General features: G+C 38.0%; 1 protein-coding gene across 1 annotated transcript; it reads left to right on the top strand.

The window, feature by feature from the left end:
* The first annotated feature begins 12,124 nt into the window (after nucleotides 1-12,124).
* Nucleotides 12,125-13,042, top strand: LOC140613429 (olfactory receptor 9G1-like). The gene has a single exon (XM_072791956.1). It carries the CDS (start codon nucleotides 12,125-12,127, stop codon nucleotides 13,040-13,042), a length of 918 nt encoding a protein of 305 aa, XP_072648057.1.
* Nucleotides 13,043-16,141: the final 3,099 nt, after the last annotated feature.

Here is a 16,141-nt window from a genome sequence, read left to right as displayed (position 1 = left end):
TTAAGCATCTGTCTGTCTTTGGCTCAGGGCATGATCCCGGGGTCCTGGGATTGAGTCCCTAGCAGGCTCCCCAGAGGGAGCCTGCTTCTACCTCTGCCTATGTCTCTGCCTCTATCTCTGTGTCTCTCATGAATGAATAAATAAAATCTTTTTAAAAAAAGCAATCTATAGATTCAGTGTAACATCTATCAAAACACTAATGGCATTTTCCCCAGAATTGTTTTTTAAAAATGTTTTTTAATGCATATGGAGCCATGAAAGACCATAAATAGCCAAAAAATAAACAAACAAACAAAAAACTTGAGCAAGAAGAACAATGTTGTGGCATCGTACTTTCTGACTTTACAACATATTACAGAATACAATAATTGAAGAGTATGGTACTGGAATAAAAACAGACATATACACCAATAGAATAGAATACAGAGCCCAGAAATAAACCCATGCATATATGGTCAACTCATTATCAACAAAGGTACAAAAAAACACACAACAGGGAAAGACAATCTCTTCAAAGGATGTTGAGAAAACTAAATATACACAGGCAGAGGAGTGAAATTAGACTTTTATCACAAACCTTATACAAAAAATCAGCTCAAAATGGATTAAAAACTTAAATGTAAGACCGGAAACTGTAAAGCTCTAGAAGAAAACATAGGGAAAGAGGCTTACCAACATTCTCCTTGCAGATTGGTTTCTGCAATCAGTGCCCTCCAGTGGACATCTGTGATAGATAGAGCATGAGTATCTTCCCGCTGTCCTTTCCAAGAATTGCATCCATATACCTCTCTCAGACTTCCTTCTCACTAAATTTCCAGTCTTATTCTAAATTTTTTTTTAAATTTTTATTTATTTATGATAGTCACAGAGAGAGAAAGAGAGGCAGAGACACAGGCAGAGAGAAGCAGGCTCCATGCACCGGGAGCCCGACGTGGGAATCGATCCTGGGTCTCCAGGATCACGCCCTAGGCCAAAGGCAGGCGCCAAACCGCTGCGCCACCCAGGGATCCCTCCAGTCTTATTCTAAATCTCTGCTCAGTCAATCCACTAGTGACCATTCAAACAGTATAGTACCATCAAACAGATGCACTTCACTCCACCACTCTTTCTATGTTCAGAGGAGTCAACCCATTGTATCCTATTGTTCCCACGCTTGAGAACTTAATTTGTATCCTTAATACTACTACCCACCGAAGTATTTCTTAGAGGAGAGCTCAGTCTATGTTTTAGACTGAGAAAATAAATAGTACCTGCCTGAAATATTCTGGAATATTCTAGAATACACAGATATGTCTGCAAATAATAAAGACAGGAAAAAAAGGAACCAACTTAAAGGGTCCTGTGAAGTTGAAGTTGTGGAATTCTGAGCATCAAAGAAAAATTATGAAATAGCCAAAATAGTATAGTTTTTATTGCAACATGGTGAACCAATGAAAACCAAGGAGTTCAAGATACGAGAGAGAGAGAGAGAGAGAGAAGTGCATGTAGAGAATATAAGATAGCAATAAAGCAAAAGAAGGGGAAATATAACAGCTTATTTCATTTTGACTGGATTTTCAAGGGAAGCAATTTGATTAAATATTTAGCATAGAGAAATACATGAAGATTCAAATAAATACTGATATGTCCATGTTTTATTGGTTTAAACAGCAAATAATAATAAGTATAAAGAACTGTGTTTTCCAGACAATTCCAGTAAAATTAGGAGTTAAACAAGGATCAGAAAGGAATAATCAGTGCTGATGAATATGAATAATAATAATCAGTAGCAGATATCATACAAAATAAGCAAGTTGAGACAAAGGAGTTCTGATATTCTGAATTAGATAACAGATTTTATGTTTTTTTTAATGATTTATTTTTTATTGGTGTTCAATTTGCCAACATATAGAATAACACCCAGTGCTCATCACATCAAGTGCCCACCTCAGTGCCCGTCACTCAGTCACCCCCACCCCCCGCACACCTCTCCTTCCACCACCCCTAGTCCGTTTCCCAGAGTTAGGAGTCTTTCATGTTCTGTCTCTCTTAGTGATATTTCCCACTTTTTTTTTTTCTTCTTAGATAACAGATTTTAAATGAATAGTTAACTATGCCTACTCAATCTCTGATTTAACAGATGAATATTGAGTACACTTACTAATTAAAGCTATTATAAGGCTAAATTATTCCTAAATAATTCTCATGTATTAAATTAATATTATAATAATAACATAAAAGGAGTTATTTAATGTTGGCTGAAGATTTGAAAAAAAATATTTTATTTTTTTTATAAATTTATTTCTTATTGGTGTTCAATTTGTCAACATATAGAATAACACCCATTGCTCATCCCATCAAGTGCCTCCCTCAGTGCCCATCACCCAGTCACCCCCACTCCCCACCCACCTCCCCTTCCACCACCCCTAGTTCATTTCCCAGAGTTAGGAGTCTTTCATGTTCTGTCTCCCTTAGTGATATTTCCCACTTTTTTTTTTCTTCTTAGATAACAGATTTTAAATGAATAGTTAACTATGCCTACTCAATCTCTGATTTAACAGATGAATATTGAGTACACTTACTAATTAAAGCTATTATAAGGCTAAATTATTCTTAAATAATTCTCATGTATTAAATTAATATTATAATAATAACATAAAAGGAGTTATTTAATGTTGGCTGAAGATTTGAAAAAAATATTTTATTTTATTTTTTTTATAAATTTATTTTTTATTGGTGTTCAGTTTGTCAACATATAGAATGACACCCAGTGCTCATCCCATCAAGTGCCCCCCTCAGTGCCCATCACCCAGTCACACCTACCCCACCCACCTCCCCTTCCACCACCCCTAGTTCGTCTCCCAGAGTTAGGAGTCTCTCATGTTCTGTTTCCTTTTCTGATATTTTCCACTCATGAAAAAATTATTTTAGAAGATACCATTTGGCAAAAATCCCACAAAATTTCTGTTTGAAAAGTCATATTAAAAGTTAAACAATTAAAAAGGAAACTTGATCATGTGACACGTTGCTCCTGTTTTATTGACTTTAGGAAATCCTCTATTTTCCAAATAAGAAACCACTGCCATCCTGAGAAGATATTTTTATTCATTTTTATCTTGTAAAGTTAATTCAACTCGAGGAAGGTCCAAATAACATGACTGAAACATGGGAAGATTATAAATAAACAAGTAATGCTCACAAGTTAGCACACTAAATATAGACATCATGAAGAAATTAACTATGCCTATGGTATTGATGTTAACCACATATTTTGTCATCACTGCATTGGGAATATTTTCTTTTCAGTAAGTAAACCGTTCAAAAAATCAATCCTATTGAGTATGTATAGCATAAATTCCTAGAGTTCTTGAGGAAACAGTGAATTCCTGAATTTTTCATGGATGCACCTGGGATGATAAATTTGGCTTAATTAATCCTTACATTTCATTCTCCTTGGCTTTTCACTTTTAGAACCCATTCTCATACATGCTTCCCAGATTCATGATAAACACATTGGTAAGATCCTATAAATTTCTTAGTATATAATTGTTCTAAGAGAAAGTCTTTGATTTCTTCATCTGTGTTAGATATTTAACTTTCACTACAGAGTTGGTGAGTGTGGTGAGGTTGGGTGTTGAGAATTACATGAGCTCATAAGGCAACTTCTTAAGTGCAGTCATTGGAAAAGTCCAGAGAAAAGCTATTTTCTTCAAGTAGGAGAAGTTAGGGATTACCTCTTCAAGCAGGGATTTTTATTTTTGGCTCTGTCCTTGTCTACCCAGTATCCCTATCCCATTGCTTTATGGTCCCAATTCTTCCCTCCATCAATTATTTTAGAGTGCCATAAAATCTCTGGCAATGTTTAGCATTTATGGCTGACCCTTGAACAACATGGGGGTTAGGGGCACTGACCCACACATAATTCAAAAGTCAGCATATAATTCCGGACTCCCCCAAAACTTACCTACTAATGGCCTACTGTTGACCAGAGCCTTAGTGATAGCATAAATAATAGATTCATACATATTTTATATGTTCTATGTATTCAATATTGTATTCTTATAATTAAGCTAGAGAAAAAAAAAGGTTATAAAGAAAGTCACAAGAAAAATACATTTCATTTATAGCACTTTTCTATATTTATTGAAAAAAATCTACATGTAAGTGGACCCACACAGTTGAACCCCATGTTATTCAAGGCTCAATGTTAGTAGTATTGCTTCTCTGCAATCCTCACAATCAGGCCCCAGCTTGGACCTCAACCATATCTTTCCTAAAGGATTGACGGAGAAGGGAAACTCCTTCAAACCTACAGTTGAGGCTTTCCAAATGCCCTTCCTGTTCACAGTCTGATAATATCATTTTCAGTTCAAAAGATCTCATGATTTTTCCAAACAATATTATTGTGATCACGATCAATGCTACAACCAATTGATTGTTCAGTGCTTTGCTCCTCAACTGCACTTCAAGCTGTGTCATTACTGGTGATGATTTAAATTATCATGATGCCATTACATTCCATGGCTTACCACTTCCCATTCCGGAGATTGTGATATATCTGCACATTTTTTTAATATGTGAGCAAATTAACCCCAGTGAGCCAGTTTAAAGATTTCATTCTAGGCTACTCCTAATATTAATTACTGTATCAGTCAGAATCCTGTCAGGAAACAGATGGCCCACTCAAATTGAAGAGAACTTAATAAAGGGACTATTTACAAAGATGTGAACAGAGCATTGAAAAGCCACAAAGGACAAACCAGTCCTCTGACAGAGCATCTTACTATACATGTAGATCTGAAGGGAGAAGAGGAGAGAGCAGTTATCAGAACCCAGAAAGAGAGGGAAAGGGAGAAATTTTGTGGTGAGGAAAACGGGATAAATGCTGTGGCATTAATCTAGGGGTTAATGTGGCCTTGGTTGGCTGTGCAGGAACAGAGTCTAGGAATACATATTCTATATCACTTTTTTCCTCCTTTTAGTTTCCTCCCCCAATGGCCAAGTTAACTGATACAATCTGTGCAGGATGTTTTCCTGGAGCAGAAAGCAAGGTGGCAAAGGATGTAGAAGGGCTAATGGAAGGTATCTTAGTACCCTACAGAAATATTATTACCCGTCTTGGTGGGTGTGAAGCCAAAAGACACAAGCAAGCTGAAGAGTAGCAAAAGGAACGGTTTTACTTACACCAAGTAAAGGAGAACTGGGATCTTTCACAGAGCATTGTCTCCTGGAACACTAAAATGGAGTTTTAAGCTAAGGATGTGTGCATATTCACAAAGAGGCTTGTCCAGTGGGCAATTCAACACAACATTGGGTGTTGGTGACTTAAGGTGACTGAGTCCAGGTCAAAGTCAAAAGAGCCGGCAAGGATCAGCATCATCAATTTTCTGGCTCCAGTTGCTTCAGTATCTGAGTGCTTAGAGGGATTTAGATCCTGCAAAGACAATTCAAAATATATATCAGGGCAATCTTCACTTTTGAATCAGCACTGGGAGTTTTACCACTGATTTATCGTCCTGGACATGATTAGATTATCTCCTGGCCTGATGACTGTTTGTTCTTACAATCTTCCACAAGATGGCCAGGGGCCTAAAATGACTTTTCTTAAGTTAAGGGAGCTACGTCTGACTTTCAGTTTCTGGGGACCTAACTCTTGCTGCTTACAAAGTCAGTACTTATGTGTTTACCAGTAGTCAAATGTATATATGTGAACTGTAAATATATGAATTTATGTATATAAGTCAATATAGAATGTGAAGGAAAATTATAGTTAAATACATCTATCATTGGGGAATCACAGTGTCTAAACAAAACCTTTCTGAGTCTTTATTAAATAAGGTTGGCCTGACTTTGTCAATGCATAGTGTTGTTTAATTGCCTTGTTTGCCATTCCCCAAAGCTACAAAACCATGAGGAATTCCATGGATATAAAGCCCTTGGGATTGTTAAATAACAAAAAATTGAACTGAGTAATTTAAAAGATCAAATTGGCTTTATTAAGTGATTCATAAATTGGGTAGCATCCACCTAGCAAGCAGAAAGGAGCTCTGTCAAGCTGTAGAAAAGGAAGAGTGTTTAAAGGGTAGAAAGGGGGTGGCAAAAGGAAGTTATTAGCAAAGAATACATTGTTCTGGGCCAGGTGATGTTCCTCAGGGGAATGGAAGGAATCTCTCTGGAGGAATATCTCACGAGGTAATTCCATGTTGACTAGTTAAAGGTTACCTTCTGGGGTGGAAGAGTGCAGTTGAAACTTCAGTTAGGTTAGCTGACATGGGCCTTAATTAACATAAGTGACTCCCATTATTTTGAGCCTGTGGTTTTCTTTTTAACAGGATCTACAAACAATTATAGAAGATTCTGGAATGAGCTGACTTGAATTTTAGAATGTTGGAATGAGATCTTGCACTGAATTTAAGTAAGTTATGGGATTTGGATATTACTGATGGCATAGAAATTAGGTTTTTTTCCCAGGACAGCTCAATAGCCGTTTACATTCTGTATATAGCAGGATGTAAACAGAAAGATCAAGCTTCTGAATCCCTGTCCTCAGCCCCAAGGCCCAGTGCTGTGTCTGGATGGACTACCCTGCAGTTGTGGCCACTTTCATTTCAAAGATATGGCTCCTCATAGCTCTTCAACATGAAAGAATTTGCTGCTCACGTGGAAACAACCTCCCTCGCAAATATACTCTATTTCAAATGCAATTATTATGCCTATAACAGTGGTCAGGCTGTTTATTCTTTAACTATTTGTCTCTGGTTTCTCGTGCACAGGCCTGTGACTAGCACAGAATACTCAGAGATTTCTGTTATTGCAAAGAATATAGAATAGCAAAGACGTCTTTGAAGGGTTAAATGCCATCATTGGCGCAGACAAGTATGTGGATTTGATTGAAACACTTCTCGAGAATTAGGGCCGTCCATCTATTCATCTATTCAGCAAATACTATTCATGCCTACTCTATGGCAGATACTGTTTTAAGCCCTGGCATCCAGCAGTGAACAAAACAAGCAACAGAACATGCCCTTCTTGCATTCACATCCTACTGGGAGGAGACAGGAAATAACATAGTCAATTATATGGTAACCCAGATGGTAAGTGCTCTGGAAAATAAAGCAAGGTAGGAGATAGAGAGTGCTAGGGGATGTGGAAGGGACACAACTTTGAAGAGGGTTATAAAGGAAGACCTTCCTGAGAAGGTGATATATTTCGGACAACTAAAGGAGATAAAATAATATTCTAAGCAGAATGAATAGCAAGTCCAAATACCTCACAAGTGAACATCCTCTGGTATACAAATGAAGTGTGTGTGTGTGTGTGTGTGTGTGTGTGTGTGTGTATACAGGAGAGTTCAGAGTTCCTGTGGAGACACATAGGCATCCCTAGGCAAAAGGTCCCCTGGGGTACAAATATTCCACTGCACTGTGAAGCTTTCCATTTTCCACCTATGCTGCCTCTCCCTAGGTTACCAATCATCTTTATGGGAGGATGGGTGAGTTAGGGCATGAGGTTTGGGAAGGTATGAGTCATTTGCCCCTTCTCTTCAAGATATCACTAGCAGCAAAAAAAAAAAAAAAAAAAAAAAAAAGCCTAAAAAGATGAAGGATCTTTGTCATGGCAGGAAAATGTTTAGGAGGAATTTGCTGTTGTAGAAAAGAGCTCAAAAGGTAGAGTCAGAGTCACTGAGTTTAGACTCAGCCATACACACTGATTTGCTTTACAATCCCCAGTCACCACTTTCATCTTTAGGAGGCCTGCTCTCTTCCTATTTTTCTGATCTTGAATCAGGCGTGGAGTGGAGTGTCTATCATTCATTATTCAGACTTGGAGCACATATTGATTTGAGGAGTGCTAACTGCCTCCCTAATACCATCAAAGTTTTGCCAAAGCCATTCACATTTCAAGCATTTTTTTAAGACTTATCTATTTTAGGGATCCCTAGGTGGCGCAGCGGTTTGGCGCCTGCCTTTGGCCCAGGGCGCAATCCTGGAGACCCGGGATCGAGTCCCACGTGGGGCTCCCAGTGCATGGAGCCTGCTTCTCCCTCTGCCTGTGTCTCTGCCTCTCTCTCTCTCTCTCTCTCTGTGACTATCATAAATAAATAAATAAATAAATAAATAAATAAATAAATAAATAAATTTAAAAAGACTTATCTATTTTATAGAGAGAGAACAAGAACAGAGGGGGACAGCCGAGAGAGAGGGAGTTTTCAGCAGACTCCACGTTGAGCACAGAGCCCACTCGGGGCTTGATTTCAGGACCCTGAGATCATGACCTGAGCTGAAACCGAGTCAGAAGCCTAATGGACTGCACCACCCAGGCACCCTTAAAGTATTTTAATGTTGGTCAAGGTTAAACCATAGTCTTCAAAAACATTCTGAGTATGGCATTAAAGGCCCTGCACAATCTCATCTAACATCATTCCAACAAAAACACACTATATTCCAGATGCATCTGACAAACTTTGGACAGTTTTCTCACCCTCAATCCCATGTCTTGCCTCTATGCCTTGATGGTTCTAGTTTCTTTTTTCTTTGCCATAAATGTCTCTTCAAGCAAGATATGTATCTCTTCCTCCCGTGTAAAATCTCCCATGGCACACATACAATGCTTCCCTCATTGCCCTTGGCAAGCTCTCCACTCTGGCCCGCTTCCCACCATCAGGGATGATAGACAATTTTATCATAACCTGTGGTGCTTATTTGTTTATAAAGATTCTGTTTCCCCAAATAAACTACACCTTTCTTGAGATCAGATCTCATGCCTTAGTTCTCTCTCTTGTCTATAGTGCCTGGAAAAGCATCGAGAATATAGTAAATGCTAGATAGATATGTAGGTTTGGGAATAGATGATACACTATGGGAGAACTGGTTTTGAATTTTGGCTCTAGAAGCCTCAAATTTTGTGACCCTGAACAACATATGTACAATTGTTTCTCTCAAATAGCTCATCTGTAAAATGGGACTAATAATCATACTTACTTCACAAGATTATTATGAAGGTTAAAATAAGGACTCTTTTAAAGCATTCAGCAGAGTGCCTGGGACATACTAAGAATTCAGTAAATGTTATTAGGATAATCAAGCTGCCTTGAGTTTAAATTCTGACTGCATTTACTTCTTTCTGAGCTTGACTTAGGAAAGTTAACTAAGTAGTCTGGATTTATTCTCTTATCTGTGATAGGAATTGCAATACCTATTCCACAGAGTTGTTTGACAATCAAATATAGTTTCCAGGAAAGTCTTTGGCAAAGAGTAGTTTCTCAAAATATCACAATAATTATTACTTTTAAAATCATTCTCTCTCTCTTTTTTTGTTTTTGTTTTTGCTTTGAGCAAGAAGAATCTCTCAAAGTTAATATGCTTTTTGGTTAATTGCCTTTTAGGCACTTTAAAAGCGATGAACCCCTGAGGTACTTGAGGAATCAAATACACTGGGGATCCTGAACAAGTATAAGGTACTTGGATCTACAGTGTGGTCCTTTGTTGGCTGTGACTGTGAGTTTCAGGCAAGTGTCTTGGCCCTGGATGAGGTGAGTAGACCATTTCTGTGTTCATAATCAGGGTTGCCTGTAAATGTGAGACACAGGACTCTGCTAGATGATTTGAGTACTACTTAGAAGCATTTATCAGACCCCATATGTATAAGGTACTTATCTATGACAGCATCTGAATCTGTCAGCATTATTCTATTGGTTTTGAGTTAAGTTGTTATAACCAAAAAGAGAGAGACCCATGTATGGAGCCTATAAGCAACTCTTAACCTAATATCAAATATGAAAGGACATGACTTAGTGGTTAAATACCAGATCTCTGGAGTAAGACAGCACCACTGCTAATTGTATACTTACTAACTACTTATTAACACTGAATTTTGTCATCTGTAAAATTACTGCTATCAATCTTTCAGTATACCTGTCATGGAAGTTGTCCAGTGTTTCCCGCGGGAAACCCTTCATAGTTCTCATTGATCTGTGTTTTCAAAGATTTTGCTCAGTTGCACAATTGTTGTTATTGACTCATTTAAAACAAACAGCCCACAAAATCTCATAATAACCTACACATTAACATGAGATAAACATTGAAATGATATGTGTTTTCCATCAAAAACAGGTAGGGAAGGGTATATTGCTGAGACACAAAATTCAGTCCAGTCAAGTTGAAGATCCAATTGGCTTTATCTAGTGATTCATGAATCAAGCAAAAATCCATCAGGCAAATAGGATTGGGAGCTGCACTGAATGGAATATTTTTGTAGGATGGACAGTGGAGCAAGGAAGTTATTAGCAAAAGAAAAGAGGGGATCCCTGAGTGGCTCAGAGGTTTGGTGCCTGCCTTTGGCCCAGGGTGTGATCCTAGAGGCCCAGGATCAAGTCTCACATGGGGCTCCCTGCGTGGGGCCTGCTTTTCCCTCTGCCTGTGTCTCTGACTCTCTCTCTCTCTCTCCCTGTGTCTCTCATGAATAAATAAATAAAATCTTTGGGGAAAAGAAGAAAGAAAAAAAGAAGAAAAGTAAAGAAAAAGAAAAGAAAAGAAGTGATTGTTTCAAGCCAGAACATATTTTGAGGGAAAAGGAGGAAACAGTTTTTATAATGCAAATGACTTCACTAGTGCTGATCAGGAAATTTCAGATTGCTACTAATCAATTGTTGTCCCAGGAATCAAAGGACTCTGTAGGGGCAGAGTCCTTTGATTTTATTTATTTTATTTTAGCAATATTCTAGTGAAAAGAAAAGAAAATAAGTTAAATTAATGGGATGTTCATAGTATTAGATACTGAGTAGCCCTCAGGAGAATTATAAAGTAGAAAAAGGATATAAGAAATGCCAGGAAAGTAAATTACAAATGGTGATCAGGAACACCTGAAAATAAGTTAAATTAATGGGATGTTCATAGTATTAGATCCTGAGTAGCCCTTAGGAGAATTATAAAGTAGAAAAAGGATATAAGAAATGCCAGGAAAGTAAATTACAAATGGTGATCAGGAACACCTGAAAATAAGTTAAATTAATGGGATGTTCATAGTATTAGATACTGAGTAGCCCTCAGGAGAATAATAAAGTAGAAAAAGGATATAAGAAATGCCAGGAAAGTAAATTACAAATGGTGATCAGGAACACCTGAAAAGGGGTAATATGTGGCAATTAAGACTTTAAAAAATGTCAGAGAGTTTGCTATAAAGATACGTGAGGGGGCAGCCCAGGTGGCTCAGCGGTTTAGCCAGGGCGTGATCCTGGAGACCCGGGATCGAGTCCCATGTCAGGCTCCCTGCATGGAGCCTCTTCTCCCTCTGCCTGTGTCTCTGGCTCTTTCTCTCTCCTCTCTGTCTGTGTCTCATGAATAAATAAATAAAATCTTAAAAAAAAAAAAAAGATACGTGAGGAAGAGCATCCTGGTCATACGGAGAAGCAACTTCAAAGGTTCAGAGCATCCTCTATTTATTCCAAGAATTGAAAGGAGGATGTCATGGATAGAATGGACAGTAGGAGTCAGAAGCAGAGAGGCAAAAAGCTTGCTCATCTTTGCGATGACTTTATTATGAATAAGTTGAGAAGTCACTGGAGCGTTTGAAGCAGAAGAGTAACATAATCTAACCGGTCTTTTAACAGAATCGCTCTGCCTGCCTTGTTCAGAGAACTGGTCTGGGTAAAGGATAGAAGGAGAGAGGTTGTGGGCAGACCATTAGAAGCTCTCTGATAACACACACTGGAGATCTCAAGGGTTTCAGTCTAGGGCAGAACCACCCACCAGAGCTGGAAAACACTGGTCAGTCTCTGGATATATTGTGAGGGTAGAATCAAGATGTTTCTGATCAGTCAGTTAAAATGTAAAAGTCAGAGAGGAGTCAAGAATAGTAAATGGTTTCCCCTAAACTAGAATACTGCCAGTTACTCCACTGAGAGAAAAGCAGGGTAAGGAGGAATTGTTGGAAATCAGGTTTTTTTAAAATGCCTGTAGATGTCCTATAAGAGATGCTAAGAAGAGATTTGGTTTCATGAGTTAGAGTCCAGAGGAAAGAAAATGATCAGGAAACAAAAAATGAAAATAAAACTACAGTATATATAATTTTTAATTTAGCATACTATCTATTTATTCAGCACAATGAGGCAAGCTGAAATCACATTTTCTCTCCTCTTAGGAAAGCCATGGAAAGAAGCAACAATACAGTGACTGAGTTCATCCTGGTGGGCTTCACGACAGACCCAGTGATGCAGCTGGTCCTGTTTGTGGTATTCCTTGGTGTGTACTCTCTGACTGTGGTAGCAAATGCCACCCTCATAGTGTTGATCTGTAATGACTCCCGGCTGCACACACCCATGTATTTTTTCATTGGGAATCTATCTTTTCTGGATCTCTGGTATTCCTCTGTCTATACCCCAAAGATTCTCTTGACCTGCATCTCTGAAGACAAAAGCATCTCCTTTGCTGGCTGTGTATGTCAGTTCTTCTTCTCTGCTGGACTGGCATACAGTGAGTGTTACCTGTTGGCTGCCATGGCTTATGACCGCTATATGGCCATCTCAAAGCCACTGCGCTATGCTCAGGCCATGTCTATAAAGCTGTGTGCATTTTTGGTAGCATCCTCATATCTTGGTGGTTTTATTAACTCTTCTATCATCACCAAAAGAACTTTTGACCTGAACTTCTGTAGTGGCAATATCATTGATGACTTTTTTTGTGATTTGTATCCCCTGGTGAAGTTGGCTTGTGGCAGGAAAGATGGCTACCAGACTGTGCTGTATTTGATCCTGTGCTCCAATGTCATCACCCCCACAGTGCTCATCCTAGCCTCCTACCAGTTTATTATTGCCACCATCTTGAGGATCCGCTCCACCCAGGGCCGCCTCAAAGCCTTCTCTACGTGTTCCTCACACCTGGTCTCTGTCACCTTGTACTATGGCTCCATTCTCTACATCTACTCTCGTCCCCGATCTAGCTATTCTTTGGACACAGACAAAATAGTTTCTACATTTTATACTGTGGTGTTCCCCATGTTGAATCCCATGATCTATAGCCTGAGGAATAAGGATGTGAAAGAGGCTCTGAATAAACTCATTAAATAAATCAAGATTCTCTCCTTCTCAGGAGATGCAATGACAATTTTTGATCAGGTTACTTACTATATTTCAAGAAGAGCTGCCATTGTGTTCCATCATGATTAAGAATTCTGACAATGTGGGCAGCCTGGGTGGCTCAGCTGTTTAGCGCCACCTTCAGCCCAGGGCCTGATCCTGGAGACCTGGGATCAAGTCCCATGTTGGGTTCCCTGCCTGGAGCCTGCTTCTCCCTTTGCCTGTGTCTCTGCCTCTCTCTCTCTCTCTCTCTCTGTGTGTCTCATGAAAAAATAAAACCTTAAAAAAAAGAAATCTGACAATGCAAGTTAAAGACTTTGCACCCTTGTTCCATGACAATTTAAGAGAAGACAAAATTAGAGCATTTTAGGAGATAGAATTTAGATACAAAATTTAAGAATTTTTATTGAATTTCATGCTACTCTAGATTAAAAATGAATGAAAACTTAAAATTCTCCTTTACATTCAAAATATAGCAGAACACTTCACATCTTTAGTGTAAGAATATTTATGACTGATTGATATACACAGAATAAGTTCTATCCTGTTAGGTTCTTGAAAATAAGAACAAATATGCTGAGTTCATTTTAAATATTTTCCTATGAAAGTTAATTGGTTGAAATTATCCCTTTCTATTGCCTCACCAGGATTTCTTAAGTGTTTTTATCTACCTTTTGCCCCCAGAAGCATTAGCACGAAGACCCAGAGGTACCCATGAAATAATCTGGTACGATTAAACTCACCAAGCATCATCTCTCCAATCTATATTTCTTCCATATGTCCCTCAATTAAGGAAAAATCTGTCAAGTTTCTATAGATATGACTTTTGTAAATCACTGTGTGATCACTGTGAGTTCCTCTTTTATTTTACAAGGGTGAACTTGCAAGGTCTTCCACATCCAAATGATGATATTCTGATCATCAAAGCACAATTATGATGATAAAGAATAATAACTACAGTGAGCTAAAACAGTTTGAGAAATAAAAGTCTATGACTACCCATTACTCAACAGAGAAAAATTCGTATAGGTGATACAAACAGGTGGTGATAAAACAAAGTGAAAATAGGATAAGTTACATTTAATTTTGGTTTTTAAAAGTAGGGCAATGAAGATATTGTTTGTGTTCATACAACATGAATATGTTCTTGTTTCTAGTGGTAAAATTAGTAGTAAACTAACAAACACCACAAGAAAGTGAACGTAAAGCAAGTAGTCCCCCAAACTGTAGGAGCTCCATACAGAGCAGGAAAGCCTGATCAGACCAGCAATAATACACATTACCTGTAAAGTAAATCCAAGGTGTGTAATCAGTATGAGTCTTAACACATAGTACCCCAGTAGAGACAGAGCGCAATAGTGTAACTCCAAGATGTTTGAATTACACAGAACTCTAAAATGGAGAGCTATTCATGCTAATTCAGATTCTCATTTTCTTTCTTTTTTTTTATTTTTAAAGACTTCATTTATTTATTCATGAGACACATAGAGAGAGAGAGGCAGAGACATAGACAGAGGGAGATGCAGGCTCCTCACAAGGAGCCCGATGTGGGACTCCATCCTGGGACCGGGATCATGCCCTGAGCCGAGACAGATGCTCAACCATCCAGCCACCCAGCATCCCAGATTCCCATTTTCTTGAAGCTCTCTATGGCCCAACCAATAATATTAAAATTCATATAAATTATATTACTTTTAAGTCCTGTGAACAGATCTCAGTGTAGAGATCTGTTTAATGTTGGTGGTGAAACAAGAAAATCATTGCACAGGGAAAAAGGAGCTACAAAGGTAAAACTGGTGTAATACCATCCCAATATTATAAATCCTGACTTTTACTACAATAAAGATGTTCAAAGTACTTATCAAGAACTATTATTTTAATCCTTTTAAGAGAAGCATTCAAGTCCTATTCTCCAAATAATTATTAATCTACCAAATATTGTAACTTTCATTGGCCCAAGTGTAGAGTCATATTATTTTGTGTATGGAAAAGTTATCTCAAGGCCAAAATCAAGCCTACATAACATTACTAAAACCCCACTGAAAAGATAAAGTACAGCTATGAATACTCTTTGAAGATGTAAATATATGTAAGTATATAACACGAATGAAATTAAATATGTCGTACTAAAGTTTTAGAAAAAGTTTTAGAATATGTTTAAGTATATGTTTGGCAGTAAGGTTGTTAAGCACACTTGGGAATGCTTCACCTGCAGTTATGGTTGTGAAGGATTCAAAAGAATCTTCCATATTAACTTATAATTAACTACACCGTATATTCCTAAGGGAATTTTGCTACTCAGATCACAAGTGAAATTTGAAGCTTAAAAAAAAGTAGTTTCTTAGTTGTATTATTTATATATACGAGTTTTACCAAATTAAACATTTTTTTAAAGTCCACTCTCTACCTTGCTTCTTGTATTACTCTGGTTCATTCATTCTTTCTCAACACCTTGGTTGGATCAGAATTATCTGATAAGCTGTCCTTAATTTCTTATTATAAGGTCTGTGTCTTTGATCACCTTGTTTTTATTTAGTTGTAGCACTTTTCATCTCAAAGAGAAGGCCAAGAGCATACTATGAAATATGGTGCTTGAGATGTCTGATTGGCTCAGCAGCTAAACACCTGCCTTCGACTCAGGGTGTGATCCCCAACTCCCAAGATGGAGTCCTACATCAGGCTCCCTGCATGGAGTCTGCTTCTCACTCTGCCTGTGTCTCTACCTCTCTCTCTCTCTCTCTCTCTCTGTCTCTCACAAATAAATAAATAAGATCCTTTTTTAAAAAAGAAATATGATGCCCTATCCCAATGGTCCAAACAATTCTTCTTCATCTCATTCTGTACCACTAACTAATTTTTCCCAGGTCATTGAGATCAATCACCATACTCAGTGGAGTGACACCTCTTAGATCAATGCATGAGGAGTCGAACAGGGCCAGAGTACAGTCCCAAATTCCAAATAATCAGAGTGCTGAGGGTTTTCCTTTGGGACATTAGGGACATTATACTCTTATACATACAGACTCCAAATATACTGACTATATGGTTATGGGTAAGGAAATTAAATTCGAGTGGGCCATTTTATGCAAT

This window comes from Canis lupus, chromosome 21, assembly GCF_048164855.1.
Source record: "Canis lupus baileyi chromosome 21, mCanLup2.hap1, whole genome shotgun sequence".
NCBI classification, from domain to species: domain Eukaryota; kingdom Metazoa; phylum Chordata; class Mammalia; order Carnivora; family Canidae; genus Canis; species Canis lupus.
This window is presented reverse-complemented; position numbering and strand designations above follow the sequence as displayed.